At 52.9% G+C, this 27,249-nt stretch overlaps 14 protein-coding genes across 14 annotated transcripts; 6 read left to right on the top strand and 8 right to left on the bottom strand.

The window, feature by feature from the left end:
• Positions 1–91: 91 nt before the first annotated feature.
• On the top strand, positions 92–5,252 carry LTS14_008854 (uncharacterized protein; the record flags this gene model as incomplete). Its single annotated transcript, XM_064841539.1, has 2 exons — positions 92–3,124; positions 3,174–5,252. The coding sequence occupies 2 exons, from the start codon at positions 92–94 to the stop codon at positions 5,250–5,252; spliced, it is 5,112 nt and encodes a 1,703-aa protein (XP_064691030.1).
• A 273-nt stretch (positions 5,253–5,525) lies between these two features.
• On the top strand, positions 5,526–5,930 carry LTS14_008853 (uncharacterized protein; the record flags this gene model as incomplete). The annotated part of the gene is made up of 1 exon (XM_064841538.1): positions 5,526–5,930. One exon carries the CDS (start codon positions 5,526–5,528, stop codon positions 5,928–5,930), a length of 405 nt encoding a protein of 134 aa, XP_064691029.1.
• Positions 5,931–6,119: 189 nt separating this feature from the next.
• Positions 6,120–7,229, bottom strand: LTS14_008852 (uncharacterized protein; the record flags this gene model as incomplete). Its single annotated transcript, XM_064841537.1, has 1 exon — positions 6,120–7,229. One exon carries the CDS (start codon positions 7,227–7,229, stop codon positions 6,120–6,122), a length of 1,110 nt encoding a protein of 369 aa, XP_064691028.1.
• A 1,284-nt stretch (positions 7,230–8,513) lies between these two features.
• On the bottom strand, positions 8,514–9,254 carry LTS14_008851 (uncharacterized protein; the record flags this gene model as incomplete). The annotated part of the gene is made up of 2 exons (XM_064841536.1): positions 8,514–9,156; positions 9,208–9,254. The coding sequence occupies 2 exons, from the start codon at positions 9,252–9,254 to the stop codon at positions 8,514–8,516; spliced, it is 690 nt and encodes a 229-aa protein (XP_064691027.1).
• Positions 9,255–10,396: 1,142 nt separating this feature from the next.
• Positions 10,397–11,975, bottom strand: LTS14_008850 (uncharacterized protein; the record flags this gene model as incomplete). The annotated part of the gene is made up of 2 exons (XM_064841535.1): positions 10,397–11,415; positions 11,510–11,975. 2 exons carry the CDS (start codon positions 11,973–11,975, stop codon positions 10,397–10,399), a joined length of 1,485 nt encoding a protein of 494 aa, XP_064691026.1.
• A 731-nt stretch (positions 11,976–12,706) lies between these two features.
• LTS14_008849 (uncharacterized protein) lies at positions 12,707–13,539 on the bottom strand (the record flags this gene model as incomplete). The annotated part of the gene is made up of 3 exons (XM_064841534.1): positions 12,707–13,193; positions 13,259–13,450; positions 13,505–13,539. 3 exons carry the CDS (start codon positions 13,537–13,539, stop codon positions 12,707–12,709), a joined length of 714 nt encoding a protein of 237 aa, XP_064691025.1.
• A 463-nt stretch (positions 13,540–14,002) lies between these two features.
• On the bottom strand, positions 14,003–15,061 carry LTS14_008848 (uncharacterized protein; the record flags this gene model as incomplete). Its single annotated transcript, XM_064841533.1, has 3 exons — positions 14,003–14,380; positions 14,435–14,761; positions 14,819–15,061. 3 exons carry the CDS (start codon positions 15,059–15,061, stop codon positions 14,003–14,005), a joined length of 948 nt encoding a protein of 315 aa, XP_064691024.1.
• Positions 15,062–15,431: 370 nt separating this feature from the next.
• LTS14_008847 (uncharacterized protein) lies at positions 15,432–16,472 on the top strand (the record flags this gene model as incomplete). The annotated part of the gene is made up of 1 exon (XM_064841532.1): positions 15,432–16,472. The coding sequence occupies one exon, from the start codon at positions 15,432–15,434 to the stop codon at positions 16,470–16,472; it is 1,041 nt and encodes a 346-aa protein (XP_064691023.1).
• A 180-nt stretch (positions 16,473–16,652) lies between these two features.
• LTS14_008846 (uncharacterized protein) lies at positions 16,653–17,100 on the top strand (the record flags this gene model as incomplete). The annotated part of the gene is made up of 3 exons (XM_064841531.1): positions 16,653–16,727; positions 16,781–16,800; positions 16,854–17,100. 3 exons carry the CDS (start codon positions 16,653–16,655, stop codon positions 17,098–17,100), a joined length of 342 nt encoding a protein of 113 aa, XP_064691022.1.
• A 9-nt stretch (positions 17,101–17,109) lies between these two features.
• LTS14_008845 (uncharacterized protein) lies at positions 17,110–17,443 on the top strand (the record flags this gene model as incomplete). The annotated part of the gene is made up of 2 exons (XM_064841530.1): positions 17,110–17,317; positions 17,352–17,443. 2 exons carry the CDS (start codon positions 17,110–17,112, stop codon positions 17,441–17,443), a joined length of 300 nt encoding a protein of 99 aa, XP_064691021.1.
• Positions 17,444–17,452: 9 nt separating this feature from the next.
• LTS14_008844 (uncharacterized protein) lies at positions 17,453–18,149 on the bottom strand (the record flags this gene model as incomplete). The annotated part of the gene is made up of 3 exons (XM_064841529.1): positions 17,453–17,640; positions 17,689–18,081; positions 18,134–18,149. 3 exons carry the CDS (start codon positions 18,147–18,149, stop codon positions 17,453–17,455), a joined length of 597 nt encoding a protein of 198 aa, XP_064691020.1.
• A 428-nt stretch (positions 18,150–18,577) lies between these two features.
• Positions 18,578–21,346, top strand: LTS14_008843 (uncharacterized protein; the record flags this gene model as incomplete). The annotated part of the gene is made up of 1 exon (XM_064841528.1): positions 18,578–21,346. The coding sequence occupies one exon, from the start codon at positions 18,578–18,580 to the stop codon at positions 21,344–21,346; it is 2,769 nt and encodes a 922-aa protein (XP_064691019.1).
• A 948-nt stretch (positions 21,347–22,294) lies between these two features.
• LTS14_008842 (uncharacterized protein) lies at positions 22,295–23,622 on the bottom strand (the record flags this gene model as incomplete). The annotated part of the gene is made up of 2 exons (XM_064841527.1): positions 22,295–22,431; positions 22,509–23,622. 2 exons carry the CDS (start codon positions 23,620–23,622, stop codon positions 22,295–22,297), a joined length of 1,251 nt encoding a protein of 416 aa, XP_064691018.1.
• Positions 23,623–24,896: 1,274 nt separating this feature from the next.
• On the bottom strand, positions 24,897–26,896 carry KRS1_2 (lysyl-tRNA synthetase; the record flags this gene model as incomplete). Its single annotated transcript, XM_064841526.1, has 2 exons — positions 24,897–26,498; positions 26,606–26,896. 2 exons carry the CDS (start codon positions 26,894–26,896, stop codon positions 24,897–24,899), a joined length of 1,893 nt encoding a protein of 630 aa, XP_064691017.1.
• Between the last annotated feature and the right edge of the window lie 353 nt (positions 26,897–27,249).

Below are 27,249 nucleotides of genomic sequence, written 5' to 3'. Positions count from 1 at the left end.
TCACTTCCGGTCAATATGCCACTCACTTCATTGACTGTCCTTTTCTGCGTTTGAGCGACCTAAAAGCGTTCTGACTGTCTGATAGCGAGCGATGGTCTTCTCATCGTCGTCTGTGTTCGACAACCTCCCGGAAAGACCACCCACGCCTCCGCGAGACGTTTCAAAGGATGTAGACGACGCGATTAGCTTCTTGGATGACAGCAACGAGATTGACCGCGCTCTAAAGGTCGTGCTCCCGCATAAGACCTCGTTCCGGTCATCTACTCCCATCACATCTCCGGCTCCCAAGGAGTGTTCGGCGAGCGGAAACGCTACGAAGAAAGTAGACTTTACGCCGACTCCGACATACCATCCTATAGCACGGACCGGGCAGCTGAGTTCGCCCTCGGCTCAGCTGAGGAAGAAGGCACCATCAGATAGAGATGCGAGACCTACCAGATCGATTCTGAAGCAGTCGAGCCATCCGCCGCCACTTACGCCAGACGATCTCGAAATACGAGTGGCCTACTTTTCTCCGCAGGTACCTGGAAGCTTTGCGAAGATGCTGCAATCTGTGATTCAACAGCTTGCCGGCCCTTCTGTGAGCAGTCGCCTGGACGCCTACCTGGCACTCAATGGCGCACTACAGGCTTATGAAACAGTGCCGGACGTGCGTGCCATGGTGGCGAAGATGAGCGTGTTGTTACAATTCATCACCCGCGACCTCGCATGGAAGGGTGATAATGGAGCACTTGATGTCAACATGGCCACTCAAGCATTCAAGCTCACTGCCAATATCATGTCTGACGCGACGTTATCTGCCGGTCTGGATGACGACTTCCAGACATTCTTGCTGGATCGCTCACTCGCGGTCATCGAACAAGCGGATATGCCGAAAGCGCTGATCAAGAATCATATGTACCTGTTAGCGCACCAACGATTTCGGACACCGGCGATGACAACAAGCCGCGGTGACCGAATCCTCACTGCTCTGCTCACTGTGGAGGAGAGATGCACTGGTAATAATGTCGTCACCACAAGACTTATCGTTTACCAGCGGCTGCTAGAGCGTGTACCCGCTGTGATGCATCAGCGTATGCGCGAATGGCTCGAGCATGTTATACACGGTATGCTCAGCACCATCAAAGACGTCAGGATCCGAGCGATAGAGACATGCACGAAGGCAGGGCTCATTTTGGGCACGCAGCCATTAGCAGCCAAGTGTGTAATCGAGCTCTTCGCGGTTGAAGTGGAGGCCGGCCAAACATTCTACGACTACGTCGAAGCACAACTACGACAGATGGTGTCCGACAAGGAGCTCGGCGCTTATGTCCCTCAAATCTGGTCCTCCATCACTCTTCTGTTCCGTAGCAAGCGCTCACCTATCGACAAATGGGCCAGGCTGAAGGTGTGGCTTGGCATCGTTCAACGGTGTCTCAACGCGAGTGACATACTGATCAGGTATCAAGGCTATCTAGCCTGGAATAAATTTGTTTTTGCAGTCATGCCAGATGCTAGCACCTCGTCCAGTATGTTAAGGATGCTGAAGGTGCCGATCGAATCGGGTCTAGACAGGCGTGGTAAGTATGTGCATGCGAAACAGATCCACCAATATGCGCTCGAATCCTTCTATAACGTCCTACATTACGTCTTGCGACCTGGCCTGACATACCAGGAACTGGACACCGCTTGGGACGACGTGGTCACACCAATGCTGGGCTACATGATAGCACGGAAGGACAAAGGCCAACGATTAGCCTGCAGCATCGTCCATGGGGTATGCACAACTAGTTCAGGTACGTGGAATGTGGATGCCGCAATGGAGGCATCGCCCATCCTACCAAAGGATCTTCCAAAGCTGGATCCCAAGTGGGTACGTACCAGGCTCGGAAAGATCCTGCAACTCATGGAACCAGTATTACGCGCATCCTACTGGAGCTCGGGATACAATAGTGCCGCCATCAATAGCACTTGGCATGCGCTTATGCTTTCGGTGGCCGAAGCTGGGCGGCAGGAGATCAAGACATCACCAGATCTCAAAGAAGCCATTGCCCTTTTGGTCAACCTGTGCCGGTTCCCATGGTCCCAGCCACCGGCTGAGGTCAATGCGAGTGAGTTGCGCTTTGATCTTCCGCAATACACTGCCGTCGTCAAGGTGATGGTCGAAAGCATTGGGCCTAGTGCGTTCAGTGAGGACATCTTGCTTCGAACGCGCGAGGACGAGATAAAGGTCGCATCAACGCCATCTCATCGCCACAGCAAGCACCATGCCACCCCTCAGTCACCACTCTTGGTTTTGTTCGGAGCGCTCTACGACTCTGGACTGCGAATCGACCATGACGAGCAGCTGCGCGATCTTGCAGCGGCGTTGCTGGAGCTGTCGGTCTCTTCTCGGTCGCAACCTCAGACAAAAATCGAGCTTCTTGCACGATCAATGCAGAATTGGAGCAAGGACTTTGCCACGAACGCTGATCGGGCCCGAAATGCATTTCTGTGGCAATCCATTAGTAGCTGCGCGACCGACACCCTGCAGCTCCCGCATATGACCAACGACAGCTCGCAGACTGTTGGCTTGGAGCTGCGTCACGGCCTGACGATACTAACAGAAGGCTTTCATCATGCCGGCTTCGCCTTCTGCATCGAGGCCAGCATTGAACAGTTGTATGATGCTATGATACCTATTGCACGTACTACGGCAGGTGCTGCTGGTATTGTCTCTGCAGTCCTCGAGCCATTGGCGAGAATTCTGCCTGAGCACCTAAGTGCCATCCCAGCAGCTGCACGGCTGCGCTTGACTTCGCGGCTTCTGGTCTCCGCGCCATGGCCACGTAGTAGGCAGGAGCTCGACCAAGCGAAAAAGTCTTTGTGGGGCGTCGGTCCCGCGCCACACAAGGCGACAAGCTTTGATCCCTACGAGCACTTCTATGCAATCCTTGCAGATGCCCTCATCTATGGCTACGATACTCTTTGCCAAGATGTACCATTCCTCGATACGCATAACATGATTAGCGAAGCCTTGTCGTTCCTGAAGCGATGCCCTCTGCCATTGCTTGCAGCTGCCATCGGCAAGGTGCAAGATGGTTTCTGCCGCTGGCTTGTGGACATTGATAGGAAGACGGGGGACAGCAAGGAAGTTATCAATATGGTAAGTCGCAGGATTCGCACGACGTGATCCTATAGCTGACTCGTTATAGCTCCCGGACACCGCTCGAGAACTCATCGGCCTGATTTGTGCCGTGCCCTCCCATGACAGCACTTTGATACAGGTCCTCGAGCCTCTGCTAGTGGCCTTGTTCTCTTGCCCTCACAAAGCTGTTGTCAACAAGACGATAGATTTCTGGAACCAGACTTTCGGCATGCAGGAGGAGCTCCGATACCCCGATCGGGTCGCGCAAGTGCTTGATGCCAGGCGTGCAGAGGCCGAACTGTTCCTCCCAACATTCCCTGAGCTGACTCCGGATGTGACCACATTCCCGCTGCAACCGTTCTACGAATCACAGCCAGACCAAAGTACAGGCTCCTTTCCTGCGATCGGACCTGTGCCACAACCCACGTGGCCAACATCGATTACCTCTCTCGAACCGACACGAGCGCTTTCTGGCTCGGGCGCCCGAGTCTCCAAGACCCCGAATCCAACGCCAAAGGCTCGACTTCGACATGACGACTCGCAGATTGTGTTTGCGCCTGTAGAGCAGGCTGATACTACAGGCGTGGCCGTCTCGCAGCTCACCAATCGTCAACAAGAGATCAAAACAAGGCAGCTTGAGACCGCTCAGATGTTTTCGAACATGTCTTCAAGCCCCATAACAATCGCGAGGACTACAAATGACGGCGCTCCTCAAAGACTGGACTTCGCGACTAGGAGCCGCGAGGTGCTTACTGGTACACCGGAGCGCCTTCCAAACAGCGATGGCCTCCTGAGTGATGATCTGCCTTCCTCGCCTACACCTTCTTCGAACAAAGACACTGTATACACACAGTCTGTGATCGTGGCATATGAACTGAATGCGGAGGCTGATCTAGACCCACCATCTTCACCACCGGGATCGGCCGATGAGCACCTAGATATGACGGCATCGAAAATGGGAGAGCAAGACCTAGAGAGCGGTGCCGAAGACGACATCCAGGCTGTCCCAAATTCGGCACCTGCAGACTTGGAACCTGCTGACAATCCCATCGATTCCGACTTGCCGTCTGATACTCTACTTCCCGGTCAACAGCTCCTGTTTGAAGCTGATCAGGCCGCGGATGATGTGACGGAGCCAAAAAGAGTGGACGAGACCACGATTGGCACAACGTTTGTCAACACAGAAGCCGAGCATTCATCGCTTATGAGCTATCACACGCAAGAACCCATTATTCTTGACGACGGCCATTTTACCGTTGCCGATATCACTCGTGTTGAAGACTCTTTCGTCGAGGCGCCACCATCGGACGAATTGGAAGCCTCGCATGAAAAGGATGTCCTCGCAGCCACCAGCGAGCGCACCAACAAGAAGCGCAAGCGGTCTTCTAACAAAGGTTCTGCGTCCAAGAAGCGAAAACAGCAGTCGAAGTCTCCTCTAGGGGCCATCACGGGGTTTTTCAAGACCTGGGTGAGCAGCCAGCCAGAAGAGGACACTGACATTGAGGACGAGATAGTTGTTGCTTCTAGTCAGCCACCTTCTTCACCGCCGCAGCCGAACGAGCCTGTGAAGGCGCCCTCCCCTGTCGTGGAGATCCCCGTAACCAGCGCTACGAGACCATCAGGCAATCGCCACCGTGGCAGGCCAACAAAGTCTGTGACCCCGACACCTGTTCCAGGCACTTCACGAGACTGGCGGCAGCGGTCACTAAAGCGAAAAGCTTCGGACGTGGAGGACTCGAGTGCTGCAGAGACAACAACGAGCGTGATCGAGGCCACGCCAGCACCTGGTCAAGGCCGTAAGCAACGCGAGGGGACTGACATGAAACTCGTGAAGGCTGCTCGACTTTCGCAGAACCAGTCGGATGTTAGACGCTCGACGAGGAGGACGGTGGCTGTAGCAGGCGAAGGGGTCGACGTGGAAGAACCTGTGGAGTTTGCACTTTCAGCGCACAACCAAGAGGAGGATGACATCACCAGTATAGAACGACTAATAGCAACGCCTCGGAGTGTTCTGAAACATCTGAGGAGCATACTTGCAGTACTACCGGGCATGAATTTTACAGCGCTGCAGGAGCGAGAGGCGGATGACCTGCTGTACGAGACCAGGAGGGCCGTGCATGATGCTGGTAGGCGTGGAAGGGACTGAAGCAAGTATGTCGGGCTTGTGATTCGTATGAACACAGTTCCTGCTTAGATGCATTACCTACACCATCAGTCATAGATCACATAGCGTACGCCATGACGTGTTGGAGTGAAGACACGCCTACGAAGTGTTTGCTGTTACGCTGCATATCGATCGGGGACGATGGGATATCGCAGTGATCTATATTTACTGTACTATCTGGATGTACAGCCCTTTGATGTCTTTCTCACTCCACACAACCCAACACCACATCGCGGTAGACTATTCACTGGCACTATGAACCCACGTGTAGAACTGGTTGAAGGCTCGCCACCTTACCTGCACACCCGCTACCTCAGCTCTGAGCAACAGGAGCACTGTTTTAAGAACCCGACTTACGCCACGCTCCTCACCGAGCTCAGAGCTCTCCGAGAAGAGATCCAAGAGTCGCGAATTGAGTATGAAGTCGGCTTGCGTACTCATCGACTGAACAAGCGCCATCGGGAGACTCGGAAGCACGACCTTCGAGTCGCTGAGGATCATTTCAGGTCGGCAGACGACGCGCTGGCCATGCTTGCTGAAGCTCTTGTCGTGGGTCCGGTCTTTCAGATAAGCGATGAGGTGATGATGGTGGATGGGAACTGGATGTGGCAGTTGCCAGGGCCGGAGCTGAGGATGCAAAGAGATATGGCTAATGTATAGATGGACAATGCGTTGCCGAGACATGAGGATGCAACTACTGCTTTCGCAAGGCGGAGGAGACCTACACCTGCAAGAAGGCTGAGTAGCAGGATCACTGGCGAGCTGTCTCGTGTATTCTCGAGGCGAGGGAGGCAGATTGAAGAGGCCACTGTACCTCTCACGTTCTAGGAAGCCAGTGTAATTGCTTAATCAGTCCTGGAAAAGTAGCCCGGCTGCATACTCGACATTACCATTCGTCGAATTGAGAGCAGCAACTGCCTGCTGCTGACTGAAACCAAGGTCCTGTAGAGTCTGTACACTTTCAGCTGGGTAAGGATGTGCTGCCGGAGGAGGTATAGCAGGCTGTCCATATGGTCGAACGGGTGCTTGTCGCTGCTGCTGTGGTGCAGGCATAATTGGCAGTGGTGCAGTAGTTATTCGATGCATATGTCCTGCCCACTCCCAAGGCCTCTGCTGATCACCAGGCATTGCATTGAAATACTCCCAGCCCATCACACCACCAAAAGTAGGGTGGCGGTGTCTTATAACAGTAATCACCCTATCTATCTCTTGCTGAGCCACATAGCCCGAGCCGCCATTCGTGGGGTTAGTGAGAAGACCCATAACGACTTTTTCCGGCTTCCAGCCTGTAGCTATGACAGCTTCGTACCAGAAACTTGTCGAGCAGTCACCCCAGCCGTTGTAGAATTGCGTGTTGTACCAGGCTATCTCGTGACCACGCATTTGTTCCAGGACGTGATAGTTGAACGATGGGCCCGAGAGATGTGGTTGGCCTACGAGAAGTGCAGTTGCGACAGGTGCTAGAGTGATCAGAAAAGTGGGCCCAAAGTCCGCTCGTAGACGATCGATTAGACGTATGCAGCCGTCCATGGTGGTCGGCTCCTCGATGTCCAGATCCACACCATCGAAGCTGTGTTTCCGTAGCATGTCTCGGAACGGTGCGTAATATGCCTCGAACCGAGCCGTGTCTTCGCTATCCAGTCTCTCAAAACTACCCTTCGCTGCTCCTCCCAGCATGCATAGCACTTTCACCCCGCTTGCCTGACACCACGCCACTTCGCCCCATAGTGTATCATTCCTCTCGTGGTCAGGGACATGGTCGTTGAGGGTGATATGACCTGGTGGATCGTTGAGATGGATCGCTGCAATGATGATATGTGTTATGCCGGTGTTGTGTGTTAGCAGCGGCAGGAGTGATACTGGCGGGCCATCATTCGGTCCGTGATGGGTCTGATGGTACAGAACTACTCTTGGCCCTTGTCTGCTAGCCAACGTGGAGACACTTGTGTCTGTAGTCATCGCCAAACAAATGATATGACCATAAGGATGGTACCGCGAGAAGGGTAAGTTCAAGCGGTGGTCCAAGCTGTCGTGCTAGCGCCATCCAATATCCACCTCAAGTTCGTCTGCATGTAAACGGCTCATCGACATGGCAAGATATCGATTCCGCATTCGCATTGCTAGCCTCTTGGTCTCTTCACGGCAGTCACAAGAAAGGACTACTCCGGAGCAGAGTCTTCTGAAGCTACTGTCCGAGACTGGGGTGCATTTCAATCAGGCATCCGTTTTCCCTCAAACCAACAGGTCTTCCTACGGTACTTTTCCACTGATGCTTCGGGGAGGTCCGGCTTTCCTCTATCATTTTACGCTGGAGGATCATCTCGTCGGCGTTCGGATTGACTGATATGCCTTGTCCTCGAGGATGTGCAGCAGCCGGTTGGCTGTCCTCTCTGCGCCACGGCGACGCTATCTGTTCCAGCGAGATCCACCGAAGCATCAGAATCCCTGAACCAGGAGATACGTATGACTCAGGGCTTCCACAGTGCCATTGAGACCTCTAAAAAACCGAACAATACTGGAGAAATGTCATCTGGCAACTCGTCAGACTTGAGACATCACAGATCGTATCTGTTGCAATAATTCGAGCGTCGACCGAGCCAAGATCACTGCAACCCTGCTGTCGCCCAACATTCCTGGCCGAGTGGCTACGGACAGCTAAGCTCGCTTTGAAACAGTTGTGGCTTTGTACCATGGCTAATGGCCACATTGTGGTGATAAATGATCCCGGTCGACCTCTTTGGTCTTGACCGTATACTCAGCAGCCCAGATTCTTGCAGCCTTATTACTGAAGCAGCTTACTGGTCTGCGGGCTTGTAAGTGGTCTTGGCGGATCGTATGTGCCGTTCTGGACTGTGGCAATGTCCGCCTTATCTGCCAAGCTCCGACGGGAGATGCTGGATTTGGAGCCCGACCCAAGGCCAGCAAGAGATACGATCTTTACTGAAATGAAGCAACCGAGTCGAGCTACCGGCCTATGATTTCGACATGGAGCGACAAACCACGAGATCATGAGCGCAAGAACGGGCAGTGAGAAATCGACAGTGTCCTCAAATGTTGTGTGGTAAGTCTGCTGCTCATTTCATTATGGTTGCTCATGACTAGAAAGCAGACATTGCAGAAAGCTTGCTGCAGAGACTGCGCTCAGCCAGCCAGCCAGCCAGTCAGCCAGCGCAAGCCCTCACACGGTGGCCAGACTTGACAGATACTGGCGCACCATGTATACCGCATGCTTGTACCACATCCTCACACCCCCTCACAAGCCGGGTGAGTCTCGTCATGCTGGTGGTAGGTACAATCGTCTTGCTCGACGACACGATCACGGAAGATGTCGTCGACATAGCCAAGCCCGTGATTTTTCCTCAGCTCATGGGATTCGACGACGATGTCGTGCCAGAAGCGGGCGGGCAACCTCTCGAGCTCCCTGTCCATACCTACGATGTTGGCTTCGTGGATGTAGTAGTCGATGCACAACTTGCGGAGCTTCGAGCCGGGAATTGTGTGCTCGTAGAGAAAGTTAATGAAACTGTCGCCCGGCACAGCATCGTCGACCTCGAGATCCTTGATGATGAAGTCGACGCAGATGTTGCTTGTGCGCAAGTCGCCGAGCTTGTCTGCGAGGATGTAGATCAGGCCGGTTTGGACGAATGTCCAGTGCTGCTGTGGGTCGAGGGCGTTGTCTTGGAGGACTTGAAGGTAGTCACGGAACTGCTCGGGGTTGTCGTCGGCGAGTATGATGTGCTTGGGTCTGCCGTCGGTCCAGCGCTTCGATGCGGCGGTTTTGAAGAAGGTGGAGCGTGAGATGATGAGAGCTTTGTTGGCCGTGAAGTGGTTGTTCTTAGGGCCAACAACGACTGTGAGGTACCCTTGGGAGCTGCTGATGCCGTTGCTATTAGCCCCCGATTTCCGACAATCGCACCGCCTTTGGGGCAGTACGTACCCTGCAGGTGCGACTGGAGCGACAGTGTCGCTTGTTAAGTCAGACATGATGGACAGATGGCGCTCCTTTGCTAGTCTTGGCTGTGGATCGAATGGATGATCTCTCGAAGGATTGGAAATTTAGAGAGGAAGGTACTTGTGGGAACAGTACGAAGTGGCTGCCGATATCTTTCCTAGCGTCGCCGACACAAGGAAGCAGGCACGGCCATTTGCCTTCGATGAATGGTTCTTGGCGCTGCTGACAGTCTCGCAATTGTTCAAGAGCTAGGACAACCAGGGTAGCATGGAATTTGATGCAATGACGGTAAGACTGAAATGCAGGGCAGTGGCCAAAATGAGCACCGGATGCGAAACGTTCACACGTACGGTTGGTCGAGTGGCATTGGAGCGAAGAGTGGCAGCTATGGGCCAGTAGTCGGCGCAAGGCAGATGTTGACCACCGCACGATAGCATGGGAGCTTTTGCAGGATACGATTTGTTGGTTCGAGAGGCTTTCATCTCTATACGTTGGGCTGTCATATCAAGCCCAATCACCCATACTCTTCCTTCCGCCGAGCAGCTGTCTCAATCGTCAGGCAGGCTGCTAGCCTGCTTGTGCGAGATTATTAGGCATAATTGTGAGAAATACATTCTACGAGAGTCTCATGATGCTGCTGACGAACTGTTGCGGCCGTAATATCGTATCCTACAATCGTCTATGCCATAATATGGAACCACGACCGTCAGGAGAATATCCTTCTGACTGTCTACGTATATATCGGTGTCTCATGAGTCGCTTAATCTATTTAATCCCGTCGCGATAGTCTCCAGATTGCGGCCTTGTATTTGTTTCAATGATCAGAACATCGACAGGTCGCGTCAAGGCTGGATGCCAGGATAAACATATTGTAACGCCAAGCAGATTACCAACGACGATGACCCGATCAGAGTCATGGAGACTGCATCTCTCCCACACATCTTCGAGCGGCTAAACGGTCACGGTTGGGGATGCGATCCTTCTCAGAGTCACAAGAGTAGAATGCCCGTTGAAGTTGACTCTACAGAACCAAGAAACCATGTGCTACCAGCCTGAGCAAGAGTAAGATGGCCGATGAGATCGTCCTACAGCGGCATCTACAGCCATACATGTAATCAAAGAGAATTTTGCGAGCAACGAGCTGGCAATGATATCGAGAGACATAAATCTCGTGTCAGAGCCTCTCCATGGACGACTGAGTCGCAAATCCATCGTCAATTCCTAGCTTGAACCCGCCCCGCTTAGCTCTCTGGAAGAACGCCTGCGGATCATATATGCGACTGACATCCCGCATGAAGGCGAGATTTTCATACCCGTCACCAAAGAAAGGCTCTTGTCCACTGGCAGCATAATTCAAGTATCGATACGGATCTGCGGTATTGTGCCTTTTCGCATACACTTCGCCCTGGCCAATGATGTCTCTCGCCACCCGCTGGGTGATCTCGTCATCTTCAGGCCTCGTGGAGACCCAGACGAGCAAGATGATAATCAGCGGCTGATCTCTTAGCCTTTCCTCCAGTCCAAGAACATTGGGGCTGCCCTTGTGCGTGACGGCGGCTGACAGTGGTTGGATAGTGAAAGTGAAAGATGATCTTGGGATATTCTTGAGTACTTTTGACATTTCAACAAAGATCTCGTGGAACGTTGTCAGAGTGTCGAGATCGTTCACAACCGTGGTGGTGACTTGAAACTGCCGAGCGCCTCGTGGAGAAGCTCTATGTAGTTCGTCGGTCGCATCGGTAAGTGGACGTACCTTTGCAGTGCTCCAGTATCGCCACAATCTGTTGAAGTCGTTGAATACTCGAGGCCAAGGCTCTGGTCTTGTGTACACCAGGCTACTAGCGATAAGCCTGAGACCTATGCTCGGGATGTACACGAAAGCCACGATAGGCCCTGCCGCATACTCGTCGAAGTTCGCAGGCTGATTGAAGTCGACGAAAGCTTTTAGTATCTTCTGTGCTTGCCAGTGAGGCCAGTAGCCATAACCAGCCCACACATCGCCAGCAACAAAGGTGCGAGCTACAATACTGGTTACAATGCCGAAGTTCCCACTTCCGCCCTTCAGTGCACGCCACAGATCAGAGTGCTCAAATGCCGTGGCGTGAGCAATAGTACCGTTCGCCAGAACAATGTCGTACGAATCGATGTTGTCGCAGACCATGCCGAAGCGCGGCGAGAAGAAAGAGATGCCTCCTTTGCTGTGTTAGTGCTGAAATTGACAGTTCCACATGATCGAACGGCATCACACAGAGGCTTTATGGGCTTGTATGTCAGAAAGTGTACATACCGCCAAGTACGAGTCCTCCTACGCCGACATCACTGTTCCTGCCCCCAACGATAGCGAGGCCCATGCTATCTAACTTTGTCGATACTTCGCCCCATCGTGCACCCACACCAATAGATGTGACTTTATTGTCTTGCGATACTGCGACATCGTTGAGCAGACTCAGATCGAGGAGCACACCACCTTCGATGTTAGCGAAGCCAGCCTCAGGCGAGTGGCCGCCACTTCGTACTGCAAAGAACGGTACGTTGCGATCAGCATGGCTTCTTTCCTCGTATCTTGCGTTGAGTACTCGAACTATAATGGCGACTTCTTCGGCATTCAATGGCCTGACGATACAAGCTGGTCGCTGTTCGCTAGCGGGCTTGGACCAGTAGTTGTCAACCGAAGTCTTGTAGCCGTCCGAGTCCTTCGGGTAAAATCTGCCCGGGACGATCTTTTGAACCTCTACACAGTCTGTGTTCGGCATGCGTTGAAAGAAACTCACGTTCGAGACTTTGGAGTCTTCCAAGAACGACTCACTCCGATGTCCAGTACTCCATCTCCTGATAAGAAATGCCACCAGAAGCGGAAGCAAAATGCCAGCCACGACGCTACTAGGCTTCCGCCAGGAATACGCCATAGCAGTCCTCGACTGTCACCAAGAGAGATAAGAGAATACATATCGCAAATGTGCAAATCGGGGGCTGAAGTAGGTAGACGTACATGTAATCAGCTCGATCTTACTGAGGCGTCCAACTAGACCTGTTTCGGGAATAGTGTATGTCCGGAGGATGCTGGATTAGATCGCCTGGCGTAGACGAGCCTTACTCTCTTAACCACTGACAGGGTCTGTGGAAGACATCAAAAGCATGAGCGGATTCTCACGTAGCTGCCACTATGAAGAGTTATCCACAATACTTTTCTGAGAAACGGACGCCCTTCGATGCCAAGTATATGCCTTTGTAGCCATCAACATATGCCGGCTGTCTTATCCAGGATTGCACCACGGGCCCAATCACCGTGCCAGGAGCAGCATCATCCGCCCAGCGATATCTCGCTTCATCAGGCAGTAATTTTGCCAGGCTTGGTCGCACGACGCGGCACATCACCGGTATGCTGGGGGTAACAACAGACCGCTCGCTTACTCGCCCGGGTTTTCAACACCCGCTTTATCTTCTTATCCTCATTGCCGCTCTCCAAGAGCATCATCTCGCGCATTTAGCCCTGCAGAAATGCTATCGGTAGCTCATCAACACTGTCTTTGATGGTCATGGGCGTGGCCTCGTGGATGAAGTAATGCAGCATCAAAGTGCGAAGAGGCGAGCCGTTAGCAGTGCGTTCATATATCAGCCGGACTTCATCCACATCGCGTATGCGACCCTTGATATCGCTGAAGCATATGATGTAGTCGATGCAGAGGTTGGCTCTTTCAAGCTCCCCAAGTTTGTCCGCGAGAAGGCAGAGCTTCACAAGGTGTCGCGTTGACCAGGATTCTGCGGACTTCAAAGCGAGAGTGTTGTGATACACGCGATTGGCGTAATCTGCGAACAAAACCGCATCGTCTTCGGCCATTCGACAGGGCCGCAATAGCAGCTCTTCCATCGATTCGCCAACGCTGCTTCGAAGAAAGGCGAGCGTGCGCATATGACGCTTTTGTGTAGTGTGAATTCTGTCTTTTCCGATCCCACGAGGACTTGGAAAGTGTCTGTGAAGTCGATTCTAGTGAGAGCATCAGTTCTGCTACATGTCATCAAGGATCTGCGGTCACACCGTTCGATAGCCGCCGGTGTAGTGACGACAGCAGAAGCCGTGGTCGCGGCCGTGGCGAATGCAGCGCAAGACTCGGATGTGGTCAAGACCTTTTGGAAGAATGTCGAGCGCTGAGTGATGATGTCTCTGTGGACCATGAAGTCCTTTTGCTCCGGCCCAACAAGGACTCGCAGATAGTCGGCATAGTCTATTCTAGTCTGGCGTTAGCTGTGCATGACAAGCGATCAATAAGAAGTCGGTACATACTTGCGACGCTTTGATGGCAATCCGCCTGCTGACATGGTTGACGAGTTGGACAAGTGTTGATGGTCAACACTCCATGTTTGGATCTTCGTGGACTCTGTTTGGCTTCTTATACCAGGTCTTGAAAAGCCAAGATCTGTGCATGACCGCATGATCACATGCAGCTCATTTTTCTGGCAGGAGTGAAGGGCTGTAGTGAATTGAAGGGCGCACGGAGCAGTACTCGAGCTGGCGTGCTTGAGGCGCTTCACCGGGTGTGTTATGGACCTGCCGCTCGTTGCTCGTCTGTGGTTGTGCGGCAGATGAGTGGAAGAGAAGAGCCAGACCTGTATGAACCTCTAGGGATCGTGGAGAAGCCACGGTGAAAAGCTGTGAAATAAGAGCAATATCTGGTCAGTAAGACCATGCTCGTTCACTTTGAGTCTATCTTCAGCATCACTGGGTGCATGCATCATACTGTAATCATTACATCATTACATCATTCCAAACTCACTCAATCACTCACAAATGCGCCTTGCAAATCATCCCGCCCTCAAACGTCTCACCCGGCTCCAACTTCTGCCACCCATCCACCGCACCAACTTCAACAGCAATCATCTTCTTATACCCATCCTTAGGCTCAAAATCACTCATCCCCTTCGCCTTCTCAATCCACGGGTTCCACACCACACTATCGCTCAACCCTTCCCTCACGACATCGAGTCGCGGCTTGCCGTCTTGGAGGATGGAGGTGGTGTCTTGTTTGATGTCGGTGTAGACGCGGTCGACTTCGCCGGTGATGCGGACGGTGGGGTCGGTCTGGGTTTGGGTGGTGGCGTTGAGCATTTTGTCGATGTAGGATGTGCTGCCGAGGCCGTTGATGGAGACTTTGGAGATGTCCTGTCCGTCATGTTAGCAACGCGATCTCGTCACCTAGTCTGTAGTTGGACTCACGTCAATGCGGAAGTATGTGTGCAACAGCATTTGAAACTCGAAGCTCTTGTCGCCCTTGTTTTGGATGTTGAGCATCGTCTGTAGACCATCTTTCGCCAATGTCACACTATAAACCAAGCTGAAATCGTATGGCCAAGCGTTCTTCGCATCGTCGCTGATCTGTGCGTGGCTGAGGCCGAAGTCGAGCTTTATGCTGTCGTCGCCTCCTGATGCCAGCTTGCCGGATTCGGAGGAAGAGGAGCCCAGGTACTCCCAATGCGAGTTTCGGGCAAAGCCGTGTTGAGGGAGCTTGCCGGTGGCGTGGTCTTTGGGTGGTGGGCCGAATGCCTGAAGTATATGCCATAAGCGTGGGCAAAGTGAGGTGAGGTGATTGGGTTAACGTACGGGGAAGACGAGAGGAACACCACCTCGTACAGGCTTGCTGCCATCGAGCTTCGCCGCATCACTGACCCATAGGTTCTCACGCCCATTGCTCTTCCAGCTCAAGACCGTAGCACCGAAGAGCAGCACTTGCACGCTATCACCAGTTGGCAGAGAAGCAATGACTTTCCCTTGCTCGGTGTGAACGCTGGGTTTGGGGGCACCTCCAGCTGGGCTGATAGCCGACGGCTTGTTGGGACGGTCCATGATTGAGATCCGGATATGTTATGCGGGTGGTTGTAGTAGTCGATTAGTGGTGTTGTTGTTATTTGCTTGTTCAATGGCTGTTGAGTGGGATGAACTTCACCAAAGTGCGGGATGCGCTGTTCGTTCCTGAAACGCGATCTCATGCACAATGACGCCCACGTGTAACCATCATTCTTCACCCTCCAGCCTCGTCTCATTCTCCATCTGCTTCCGCCTCAAACTTGTTGCTGCGTTCGTAACAGTGAGACGCCATGGAGGATGCGATGGGATGTTTTGCCGCTGCCACGGAGCCTTGAGCATGACCGAGACGGTCATTGCATAAGCCATCATCTGGACGACAGCAAATCACTCTCCACATTGGATGGCCGGCATGCTCGAGAATTTCTGGCTTTTCCTGCCACTTCTGCTCCTGGCTATACTCACTCATGTTGGGACCCTGGCCCTTTTGGCCAATAAGCGCAGAACATTACCACCCTACCGCAAAGATGTCAAGCAAAGCAACATGGATGACGACCACGCCACAAGCATGATAACAGATTTCGGCGTCTTGTCTGCCATCGTCACGCTAGCCATCCCTTTCACAGCATACGATGCTGCACCACTCAATCAAGCCGGGCTACGAGCCATGTGCTTCTTCTACGCCTGCAAAATCCTCGATCTCAGCTTGACGAAACGAGATGAACCGCCCACAAGACTCATCCGCAACGGCACCTCTCTGGAACCTGGCCCCATGACCACGGCCTGGGACCTCACACTCTATAGCTGGTCACTTCTAACTGAAATGCGCTACCACAGCTTCGACATCGCCGTCACCCAAAGAGGCCGAGCAGAAATCCACGCCAAACCCTTCTGGTATAAGCTGCTCTGGACAATCGGACCACTGTTCCTCCTACCAACTGCAACATACTACCTTCCCATTGCCGGTCTCAAAGCCACATGCCTACTCATGCTTATCCAGCATGCTCTCGAACTAGTGCACAAGACTTTCCACTACGACCACTCGGAGCCAGAATTCTTACTACCTTTCTCAGCGGCTACATTGGCTGATTTCTGGGGCACACACTGGCAAGGTGCCGCTTCGCCGTTCCTGCAATCGCTTGCTTATATGCCTGTGAGGAAGTTCGGCGGCAGTAGGGCTCAGGCTGTCTTGGCTGTCTTCTGTTTGACTGGCATTTGGCATGGATGGGCTGCGGCGCCGTTGTGTACGAGGCCTTGGCTGCTCGGATTTGAGGTTTGGGTTTTGTTCGTGGGGTTTGGAGCTGGTATATTGGTGGAGAAGTGGCTTTGGGGGAAGAGGCAAGGTGGGATTGTGCAGAGGCTTTGTGTTTGGATGTATGCTCTCGGATTTGCGGGTGTATGTTGGCGTACACTGGAACTGGACTCGAAGATCGACATCATACGAAGCGCTTGACGGAGCACTCTCCGGGACGCTCCGGTAGACTAATATGAGGAAGGAGAGATGCAACCGCACCTTCCTTTCATGTGACTTGCTTGCAGCCCGTGCTCCATTCTCTAGAATATTCAAGGTCTCTTGGCTTGAGAGTTTCAGTGATAACCGCGGTCACTGCAACCAACACTCGACGCAGCTGCCATGGCAAATGGCGGTGGCGACTCAACGCCTCATGAGCGTGCACGACTGAGCTACATGAACGACATCGAAGTGCTAGTAAGTTTTCGATCGGCTTCATGGCAACAGTGCTCATGACTGACTGGCAACAGGTGGGCAAAGAGCGCGCAAGGTTCATTGTACATACGGACATCAATTGTTCCCACGCACCGTTCTTCGATGTAGCTCTGAAATCGTTCTGGCAGATGACTCGCCCCAAGTCGTCAATCAGTACATCAGCAGTGCTCACTCTGGTTCGTTGCGCATCCTCGAGTACACAGAAGGACAGATCGAGTGCGATGATTTGTTCGAATTGTACATACTGGCCAAGAAGCTGGGCGACTTGGATGCGGCCAACAAGGCTATCGACTACCTCAAGTTTCAGCTTGCCCTTGGCGAGCATCCTGGTCGTTCAATCGTGTTCCGAACCTGAAATGCCACCATGGAGGGCTCGGGGATGCGTCGCCTACTCATCGACTACTACTCGAGTCGATCTGATGTAGAGGAAGTCTGCGCCGACCTACAATCAGAAGCGGCACCCAAAGATCTGCTTCGCATTCTTGTGCAAGCGTTCAAGCGCAATTGCCACGAGTCTGAAGCACGCCGTAAGGAGTGGCAGATGACGGCATGGTCCCCTGACACACCTGCGCGTGCGTACCATCAGCACGATGACTTGCATTCCAGGAGCTATCATTGCCGTCTGTGCTCCACTCATTGACGAATACCAACATGAAGCAGAGCTCGAGTCTAAATCGGAGTTTGAAGTGCCCGCTTAGGTCGCTCACTCATGCATACATGTCATCATACTCGCCATCCTCGTCGTCTGCTGGCGGAGGAGGTGGTGGCTTCTTCTTGACAAGGACCTGTCTGTCAAGCGGGCATGTCGGATTGAGCTTCAGCCAAGGTTGTATGCATTCAAGGTCGAAGAGATGGTCCTTGTGGCATGGTAGACGGACGACGAGAGGGTGCGTATCTAAATATCGTCAACACCAGGACATCGTACATGATTCGAACCACGCACCTTCCAAAAACGGGTTACTGCAGATAGGACAACTCATATCCTCCTTCAGACTCTTCTTCGGTATCCTCTCCAACTGCTCAATAAACTCATCGCTCACTCCCTGCACTTCACTAGGTGGGTGCTCGGCACTCTGCATCAAACTCTCGACCAGCTGCTCAAGCAGCTCATTGTGTCCTTGCTCGTGGGCCGTGGCAGCACCTCCACGCATCATATCGAAGGCATTGGCGAGGTTCCTGAAGGCTGCCGAGATGTCACGTGGGAGTGGTAGTGCATGTTCGTTCTGAGGTTGGCGATCTCCGGATGTGTCTACTAGGTCGAGAGTGCCGAAGAAGGTTGATAGATCTGGGCGGCGGCGGGGCTGTTCTTTCTTCTCAGCCGGGATGCTGTGTTCGACTGTGATAATAGCTTAGCGATGGCATTGTAAAGGCGAATTTGTGGTGTTTACCATCGTAGCCAGACATGTTGCGTGTGTGATAAGGGTTCTTTTGACAATACGATACTAATAGAGCGACTTTCACATGCTTATATTCCCACAGCTACCTAGTCAGGCACCCGAAGCATACGTTGTCCACTCGATTAGGAAGGTACGGCCGATGTGATGATCCCGCCGACGGGATCTCCGTAGTGTGGTAAACAAGAACTCTGGACACCGCAATGTAATTATGCAGAAGCGCCGAGAGGGATTTGTCTAGCGGTACAGAGCATGATTCACAGTTATCGTTGGCCATGAGCTCGTGATTGAAGAGGCAATCGCCGAAAGCGGAAAGGCGGCCGCATGTTTGGACTGGGGTTAGACGACACGTACCAACCACGACTTCCACGCTGAGAACCTCCACCATCGCGCTTTCGATATCGGTCTTCGCTATGGATGATGCGGGATGTTCAAGAGATGGCGGTGGACGCAGCGATAATTGGCGAAGAAGGACGGTCAGGTGCCGGCGTGGCACAGCTGCCCACTCCCGCACTCTCGCCCATCGATGAGCATGATGAGAACAGGGAGAATCGCTGCGATGGCCTAGATGCGAAATTGATCGGTCATACGCAATCACATGGCAGCGAGTCTGTGCCTCCCGCGAATGGGATACTGGAGAACGGCAATGGGCAGAGCCAGGACACCAGCAAAAAGGTCGTGGACACGCCAGAACTGCCGCCCAAGGATGTGCAGAACGAAAACGCCAAGGCGCTGAAGCTGTCTCCCCGCCAGCTTGATGACCTTGTGACATCGCCGGAGTCTCTGCCAGTCCGTCCAGTATCTCAAACTCTTGAAGACATCCCGGACCTGGCTAATGGACTGGAAATTAATGGTGTTCCACACTCTCTACAACCACCATCGACCCTTCCGGACTCCGCTACAAAGGCCTCAACCAGCGAGTCGGCGGCAGATGTCGGATTACATGGCAAGATAGGGCTTTCGAGTGTTGAAGCCACACCTGGCGCACTCACGGGTACCAGGCCACGCAATCCTACGCGTTCAGCCTCGTCTCCGCTGATGCCGCGGAAGCAATCCACTCCTAAGGTCAACAAACACAAGCCGGACCTGCCGTTGCTCAGGACCGCCGATGAAGATGGTCATGCATCACGGCATAGTGCAAAGCCCTCACCTAAACCAGACACGCTGTACTCACCAATGCCTGCTTTGCTGCCTGTACCGCCTATGTCTCTACCTACCTACCTGCAACTTGAGCTTGCGCCAGACCGGCCGTCCGCATTGTACATACACCGCTCGACAGCCAACGAGCTCCCATACGAGTCATCTCAGGCGAAATTTGTGCGCCTGCTTAATTTCCTGCTCTTGCCACCAAATCTTGAACAGGTCTTGTGCTTTGGGACTGTGGCATGTTTAGATGCTTGGCTGTTCACCTTCACCATCCTGCCACTGCGCTTCCTGAAAGCACTCACAGTGCTGATACAGTGGTGGCTCCGGACGTCGCTGAGGGAAGTGCAGTACCTTGCATCATTCGTGTATTCCGGCCTTGGCAGAGTGTGGCAGCGTAGAAGACAGAGCTCGGTGTCCGACTCTCGCCGACCATCTTTGGTTACTGATGAGGGTTCGCGAAGGCCATCGATTCCCAGCTTGAACTCTCATGCCGCCCCGAGGCTCGACGGACATGCGTCCTTCAGCGACGTCAACACAAAGGGTCGTAAGTCTGGGACAGGCTTTCGTCATCGCCGGAGTCGCTCAGTACCATCCGCCCTTCTGCCCGACCATAAAGCAGATCTACTACAAGGTTTACTGATTGCTGCTTCGTGCTTTTTCTTGATGTGGTTTGACGCCAGTCGTATGTACCACAGCATCCGTGGTCAGTCCGCCATCAAGCTTTACGTCATCTACAATGTGCTCGAGGTCTTCGATCGGCTCTTCAGCGCACTCGGCCAGGACATACTTGAATGCCTTTTTAGCAAGGAAACTCTGGAACGCAATGAGAACGGTCGCAGTAAGATCATACGACCGCTCTGGCTGTGGACGCTGGCACTCATTTACACTGTCCTGCATTCGACGGCACTGTTCTATCAAGTCGTCACCCTCAACGTGGCAGTGAACAGCTACTCAAATGCCTTGCTCACACTTCTGATGAGCAATCAATTTGTCGAGATCAAAGGCACAGTGTTCAAGAAGATTGAGAAAGAGAATCTCTTTCAGCTCACTTGTGCCGATATCGTCGAACGCTTTCAGTTGTGGCTTATGCTGCTCATCATAGCACTCCGCAATGTGGTAGAGCTTGGTGGACTGGGCATCAGTATGACGGGTGGATTTGGCGGAGCAGCTACATCGACTGGGAGTCTTGGTGGCAACGCGACAGGCCTACCTCTCACGTCAGGCTTTGCCATACCGCGCGCTTTTACTCTACTGCCGAAATGGAGTGGCGAGCTTCTTGGTCCGTTTCTGATCGTGCTCGGCTCAGAAGCTCTCGTAGATTGGTGCAAGCATGCATATATCGGCAAGTTCAACAACACAAAGCCAAACATCTACAATCGCTTCCTGGACGTGCTTGCTAAAGACTACTATACCCATGCCTTTTCCGATCAGAACCTCACAAAGCGACTTGGTTTGCCTGTAATCCCACTAAGCTGTCTTTTTATCCGTGCTTGCGTGCAGACATACCACATGTTCCTGGCTACCCATGTACCACCACCTATACCGTCGATGGCGACTGCAGTCAGCCTGGAGAATGAGGCCAGCTCCACAAGCCCTGCCACTACTGCGGCATTGCAACACATTGACCGCATCTTCCGACATGCTCTTGGTAGGTCGACATTTGGTGCCGGCAGCCAAAGTGCCAGCACGTTCAGCTGGTGGAGCTTGGACGACGTAATAGCACTCGCCACTATGCTCACATTCTTCCTTGCCCTCTATCTGGTCTTGCTGGCATTCAAGCTTCTCCTTGGCATGCTGCTCCTCACGTACGCCCGGAAGCGTTACCAAGGAATGAAAGAGCGTGAGCGCCAAGTCACCAGCATAGCGGACGGAAAACGTGCAGGTGTGGGAGCGATGACGGAAGTTGATGAAAGCAAGCGGGAGTGGATCTATGCGGATGATGCAGATGGTTTGAAGGCTATGAGAGAGAAGGAACAGAGAGGTAGGAAGCAGAGCCGAGAGAAGGGTGATAAGCTGGAGAATGTGGATAGGTATACTATGGCCGCTAAGCGGATATGGTAGTTCGACAATAAATGACATTGCTTCGTGAACTGTGACATCTGCGTCCTTGTGCCTCGTCGCCTTGGGAAGCTCCAGTCGAAGAATGCTGCAACCAAGTGGACAAGTTTTCCGCAAAGATCACACCGAATTAGCATGTCTTCTTTCGCGGATGACTGTTCGTTCTGCGAATGCAAGTTCAGGGCATTATTCTTCACGAGCGGACAGTGAATCTTGGACCGAACGTCACCATGCTGCCAGACACAATGAGACTCGAAACACGAATACTCAAATACAACCGAGGATATCATGTCCTTACTCTTCTCAAAGGTTCCCGGCTACGCACAGGAGAATAAAACCTCCAATTACGCTCCGACGAGAGACATCCAAGGAGCAACAAGCGTTCAACGCATATTACCGCCCCGGAAGTATCGTAGTGTCAAGTGAGCTCCAACCGTTCCAGCTCTCGATTCAGCTGGAGCACACCCAAACCGTCATGTCCAGTACCAAGACAAGGAACGACATGGCCGGTGCGAAACCATCTGCCGCCAGCACTACCTCCCGACCGCAAGATGTCCCCGATCGCTGTCTCCATTGCAATTCTGATAATCATCTCTGGTTCGACTGTACGGCATGCTCTATCCACTGCGGCACGTTCGACCATATCAAACAACAAGAAAAGTTGGGATGGCGATACAGAGCCATCAGCCTGGACCGCTACACCCCTTTCGCAAGCAATATCTTGCTGCAGCGATGAGGACCGTGGCGCTGAGCTTGGGACGGGGCTAAGTCTGTAGCCTCGTACCCAGGAGGGTGTGGCGATTCTCAGAAGTGAATGGAATCCAGGGGTTGGAGTCGTGTCTGCGAGCACGGAGCCGCTTTCAATTTAGGTTCGACTATCACGGCCAACGACTCGAATGGCGCTACAGTTTGTAGATATCGAAGCAGAGGCTCACAAGGTCGAGTATTGTCTTACTCCACACAAGGAAAATTCGATGTTCGATCGGGAGGAAACGCCGGAAAATGAGTGCGTCTTCGACATATCGGTTTGCCGTCATAGCACAGGGTCATTGCCGGACTGCCGGTGCAAGATTTGGGCTTGTGGAGTACTGGCCGATGCAGAACATAGTCGCATCACACTTCAGTTGTCACTTGTCTATCAATTAGCACAACGTAATCAACTCACCAGGTGCCTTGGCTGGCTCTACGTCCAGTCCCTGGACATGTGCGAACCCAAGGAACTGGCTAATGTACTTTAGCCACGATGAGACTCTAGCAGCGAAATCTGTTGGATTGTCTTCCGTGAATTCCGCATTCCAAGCCATTAGATATTTCCAAACGGGCTTATCGAGGTGCAAAGGTGTCTCGCTTGTAGCCATGAATGCGTTGTATATCTCTTCCCGTAGCAGTCCGCTGGCGTTTTCCGATTTGTGCTTTGGCGATGCCTGGAAACTCTCGTAGCCCTCCGCCCACGTGAACTGCAGGCTCCTGCAAACCTTAAGTACAAATCGTCCAATGATGGTCAGGAATCGCATGCAGGGACTCATTTCCCAGTGCTGTGTTGCAAAAGGGCTGACAGCATGGATGGGCGCACTATCTCCGATGACGTGAACGAGGAAAGGCCTGGTGTCTATTGGCCTGGGACTTACGCCATTGATCTGCATATGCCAAGACGCTCTGTCTTGCTTCGTTCGCCAGGGTCTCGCGAAGCAGAGTACCCGCAATGTCCTGTCCGACGATATCTGTGCGTACATCGCCTGCGCATATACACGTTCAGTGCCCGCGATATAGTCGACTTTAATTGCCTCCGCTAGCGACTTCTTCATCAGCCCAAGCATGCCATAAACCTTGTCGCGAGGATCGGTAGACGACACGTTGCACATGATATCGTGCAGCTCGACCAAGCAGAAGACATCGTAAGTGTCCAATTCTCTCAGCCTCTCCGCCTGATTTCTCAAGCCCTCGAGCCGGGTCACAGCCTTTTGAAGGCTAGCTAGGTCACCGGTGACCCGGACTTGTAGCAAATCCGCTAACGATTCGATCGAGAAATTGCATGGTCCGCAAACAAACATGGGTCTTTCGTAGGCGAGAGTGTATTCTTGAACTGTCCACGCTCGCTGCCACCAAGGTGGCTGCTTAATTGCCAGAGCAGATTCGAGCGCCGAGCTTAGACACTCAGGAGAGCGCTTTAGGCGAGAATAGGCTGGCTTGCTCGGTGCCTGATCCAACTTGGGGACTAGACGTCGCGGCTCGCCTAGCCATACAATGACACGTTTCGCTGTGCGAAAGATCCTCCCCATCAACAAGACTTGTTTCTCTCACTCTAACCGATTCCGCTGATTGACACAGATGGCATCTATCCATAGCCAAGGGCCGGCATTAGGTAATCGCAAACGTTGAAGAGCATTGTACAAGTTGATCGTCACGGGAACGGCGGACGCGACTGGTGAACATCTGGTTCCCCAGTCCGTACTTTCCTGCGACATCCCTCCCACGTCTTGTTCGGTAGTGTCGCCAGTCGTACTGCACCCATCGGGTCCTCGGAGATCGGACATTCCAGCATTGACATCGTGGCTAATGATGGCGCCGCCGCCGTTGAACTGATGGCCAGCAGGGCCATAAACGGCCATACATCTAGCAAATCTCCGGTCATCGTCGACATCTGTTTGCTCCCTGACGTATATATCCTTGCAATCGCGCGAGTCACCCCAGGTATATGACAATGCATCATATGCAAGCGTTGTATGCAATCGATGCTCTACGAGTTTGCCCTGCAGTGGATCCTCGAAAATACCCGCTTGCAAGTAGAACAGCCTGCACGAATTCGAATGCTTTAAAGACCTATATGGCGGTGGTGTCTTCTCTTTGAGTCCCTCGCGCCGGTATCTTGTATACCAATAATCCAGCCCAGACTCTTGAAGCTGCCGTGGTCTATTGTCAAACGTCGTCCGCCAACCATAACGATTGACGTTCATTGTATCAGTATCAGCCCATATCCTCAGAACTCTCAATCAGACGCTACAGATGGATCCGGTGAAGTGACACGGTCTCTCGACATCGGATAGCGGCTCAGCCCCACTGCCTGCGCCATGCAGCCCGTGGCCCCAGCCGTGGCATTGAGGCCGACGTGCATGCTGTGCATACGCCATTAGCAGTCTAGATGCGTCTGGAGCTGAAATAGAACACTGCAGTGTAGGTTTCCACTGTTGGATGTACAAGGTGGAGTATTGTCAGACCCCAGATCATATGTGTGGGCCAGGCCTCTGAGATTGGAATCGAAATCGAAATCGACTTTTGTGCTAAGCCTCGGACTAGACTCTACGTGGACTGCCCCAGTAGAACAATCTTTCTCAGCCATACCTATGCTGTAGGCAACAACTGCCCCACATACATAAACATCTTCAACTCTCAGACCGCCATGCCCTTAGGCAGACCACAGATCATTCAGATACGGCTTTCCTCACAGAGTATCGGACAAGTCATGCATTCACTTGGTATGTGAGCCCACGTGCTTGGCACGATGACCATCACCTATCCTTATCCCGAGACACGCACACCCTCCCTCACAATCCCTCTACTTATGCGTCGTCCCCTCAACAACCATAGGCTCCACCCCCACAACCTCCGCCGCCTTCGGCTTAGACGGCACCTCCGCATCCTTCATAAAAGGAAATGTAAGCACCTCCTTAATCGAATAGTTGTCCGTCAAAAACATAACCATCCGATCGATGCCCATACCCCAACCCCCTGTAGGCGGCAACCCGTACTCCATCGCAGTCAAGAATCCCTCATCGAGAACTTGCGCCTCATCATCGCCCTGCGCCTTCTGACGGGCCTGCTCCTCGAATCGCAGACGCTGGTCAAAGGGGTCGTTGAGTTCGGTGTAAGCGTTCACGATTTCCTTTTTGCATACGAAGGCTTCGAAGCGTTCGCAAATGCCGGGAGTCTCGCGGTGGTATTTGGCTAGTGGGGACATCACTTGGGGGTGTCCGACGATGTAGGTTGGGTTGATGCATTTTTCTTCAATAAACTCGCCGACCATCTTGTCGATTATGCGGGTGTTGGTGAGAGGAGGCGTGCACTCGACGCCGGTCTTCTTGAGCATGCGTTTGAGGAATTGATTTGTCTCGTCCGTATGGAGTTGGTCGCCGGGTGGAAACTTCTCGCCGCAGGCTTCTTCGAGAGCGGGGATCATCTCTACGCGTTTCCAAGGCCGCGACCAGTCAACGTTGTATTCTTCGCCTGTTTGAGTATGGTACTTGGTTTGGAGGGAGCCGCAGATGTGCTTGACCATGCCTTCTACTAGTTCTTCTGTGCGGTCCATGACGTCGTAGACGTCAGCGAAGGCTTCGTAGTATTCGCAGGTCGTGAACTCCGGGTTGTGCGTGAGATCGATGCCCTCGTTGCGGAAGAGTCGGCCTACTTCGTAGACTTTGGTCAGACCACCGACGACAAGTTGCTTGAGCGGTAGCTCAGTGGCAATACGGAGGGCGAGGTTCATGTTCAGGTCGTTGTGATGTGTGTAGAAGGGCTTGGCGGTGGCGCCGCCAGGATTCTTCATCAAGATAGGTGTTTCCATCTCGAAAAAGCCGTTGCTGTCGAAGTAAGTTCGAATGTACTTGACGATCTTGGAGCGAGCGAGGAGCGTGTTGCGGGTTGACTTGTTCATGATGAGGTCGAGGTGGCGATTACGGTGTCGCTCTTCTTGGTCTTTGAAGCCGTAATGTTCAGACGGGATCTGGTGTAGGCATGGCGAGAGTAGGATGACCTCCTGAGCAAACACAGAGAGCTCACCAGGATTGTCCTCCCTCTTCGGACTCGTTCGACCTGGGAAGCCAGTAACACCAATCCAGTCTCCTCGTCGGATATGGTCGTGTTGATCTGGGAACGACAGCTTGCTCGTACTCTTCTCGTTCTGAGCCATAATCTGAAGGAAAGCGCCATTGACACCAACCTCGTAGAAGCGAAGGTTCTCGCCTGATGCTCGGATGTTGTAGATGCGAGCGGCGACATTGATTTGCTTATCTTCTACGAGCTCGCCCTTCTTGAGGTGTTTGTACTCGTCCTCGAAGTTGGCCAGATCATACGTGACGTGGAACTTGTGCGGGAACGGATTGCTTGGCTGGTTGGTCTCCTTCATGCGTTTGATGGCACGAGACCGGATCTCGAAGTATTGCTGGGCCATTGTCAGTCTCTCGTAGCAAGACCAAGGCATACACGTTGCATGTGAGGGAGAGTATATATGCTACTCATCCCATGACTCTTTCCATTCACTCGACTCACATTTGGGTTCAAGTCTTCTTCTGATGGGCCAGCCTTGCGCTTCGGTGGTGGGGGAGCCTGTCTCGTCGACTCCTTTTCCGCCTTGGCCTTCTCCTTCTCTCTCTGCTTCTGCCTCTTCTTCAGCTCGGTCTTGGACACATGCTCACCCGTCACCTCATCCAGTAACAGGTTTGGTGCAGTAGCATTGTCGGATGCCGCAGCGTTGTCTGTCGTTGTCATCTCTTGCACTTTGTCAGCCACCTGTTGGACAGTGTCCTTGACAGCCTGCGCGGCGCCTTGAGGAGAAGCCATCGCGGTATACACTTATGACAGAATTCACACCAGAAAAGAGATACAGACCAAGCTATAATATCTGAGTCAACAGCAACAAAATTGACCGACGTGTAGTGGGGTACTTTTTGGTGGCGGGCCATTGGCCGTTGCTGAGTCATGCATGAATTGGCCAAGCAAGAAACATTGATTGTCTCTTGTACTCCTGAACAACACAGACCATCATAGGGTTCGTCTGTCATCAAGACCGGTTTAAGCCCGATGAGACACTCAGTGACATGAGGAACTGGTGTCACCCTACGGAACCTCTCCCCCATGATCGCGTGCCCTCAATCCAGCTGCGGCAAGGCTGCATGTCCTGAACCTGCTAGACT

This window comes from Recurvomyces mirabilis (assembly GCF_035927965.1).
Source record: "Recurvomyces mirabilis strain CCFEE 5264 chromosome Unknown scaffold_27, whole genome shotgun sequence".
NCBI classification, from domain to species: Eukaryota; Fungi; Ascomycota; class Dothideomycetes; order Mycosphaerellales; family Teratosphaeriaceae; genus Recurvomyces; species Recurvomyces mirabilis.
This window is presented reverse-complemented; position numbering and strand designations above follow the sequence as displayed.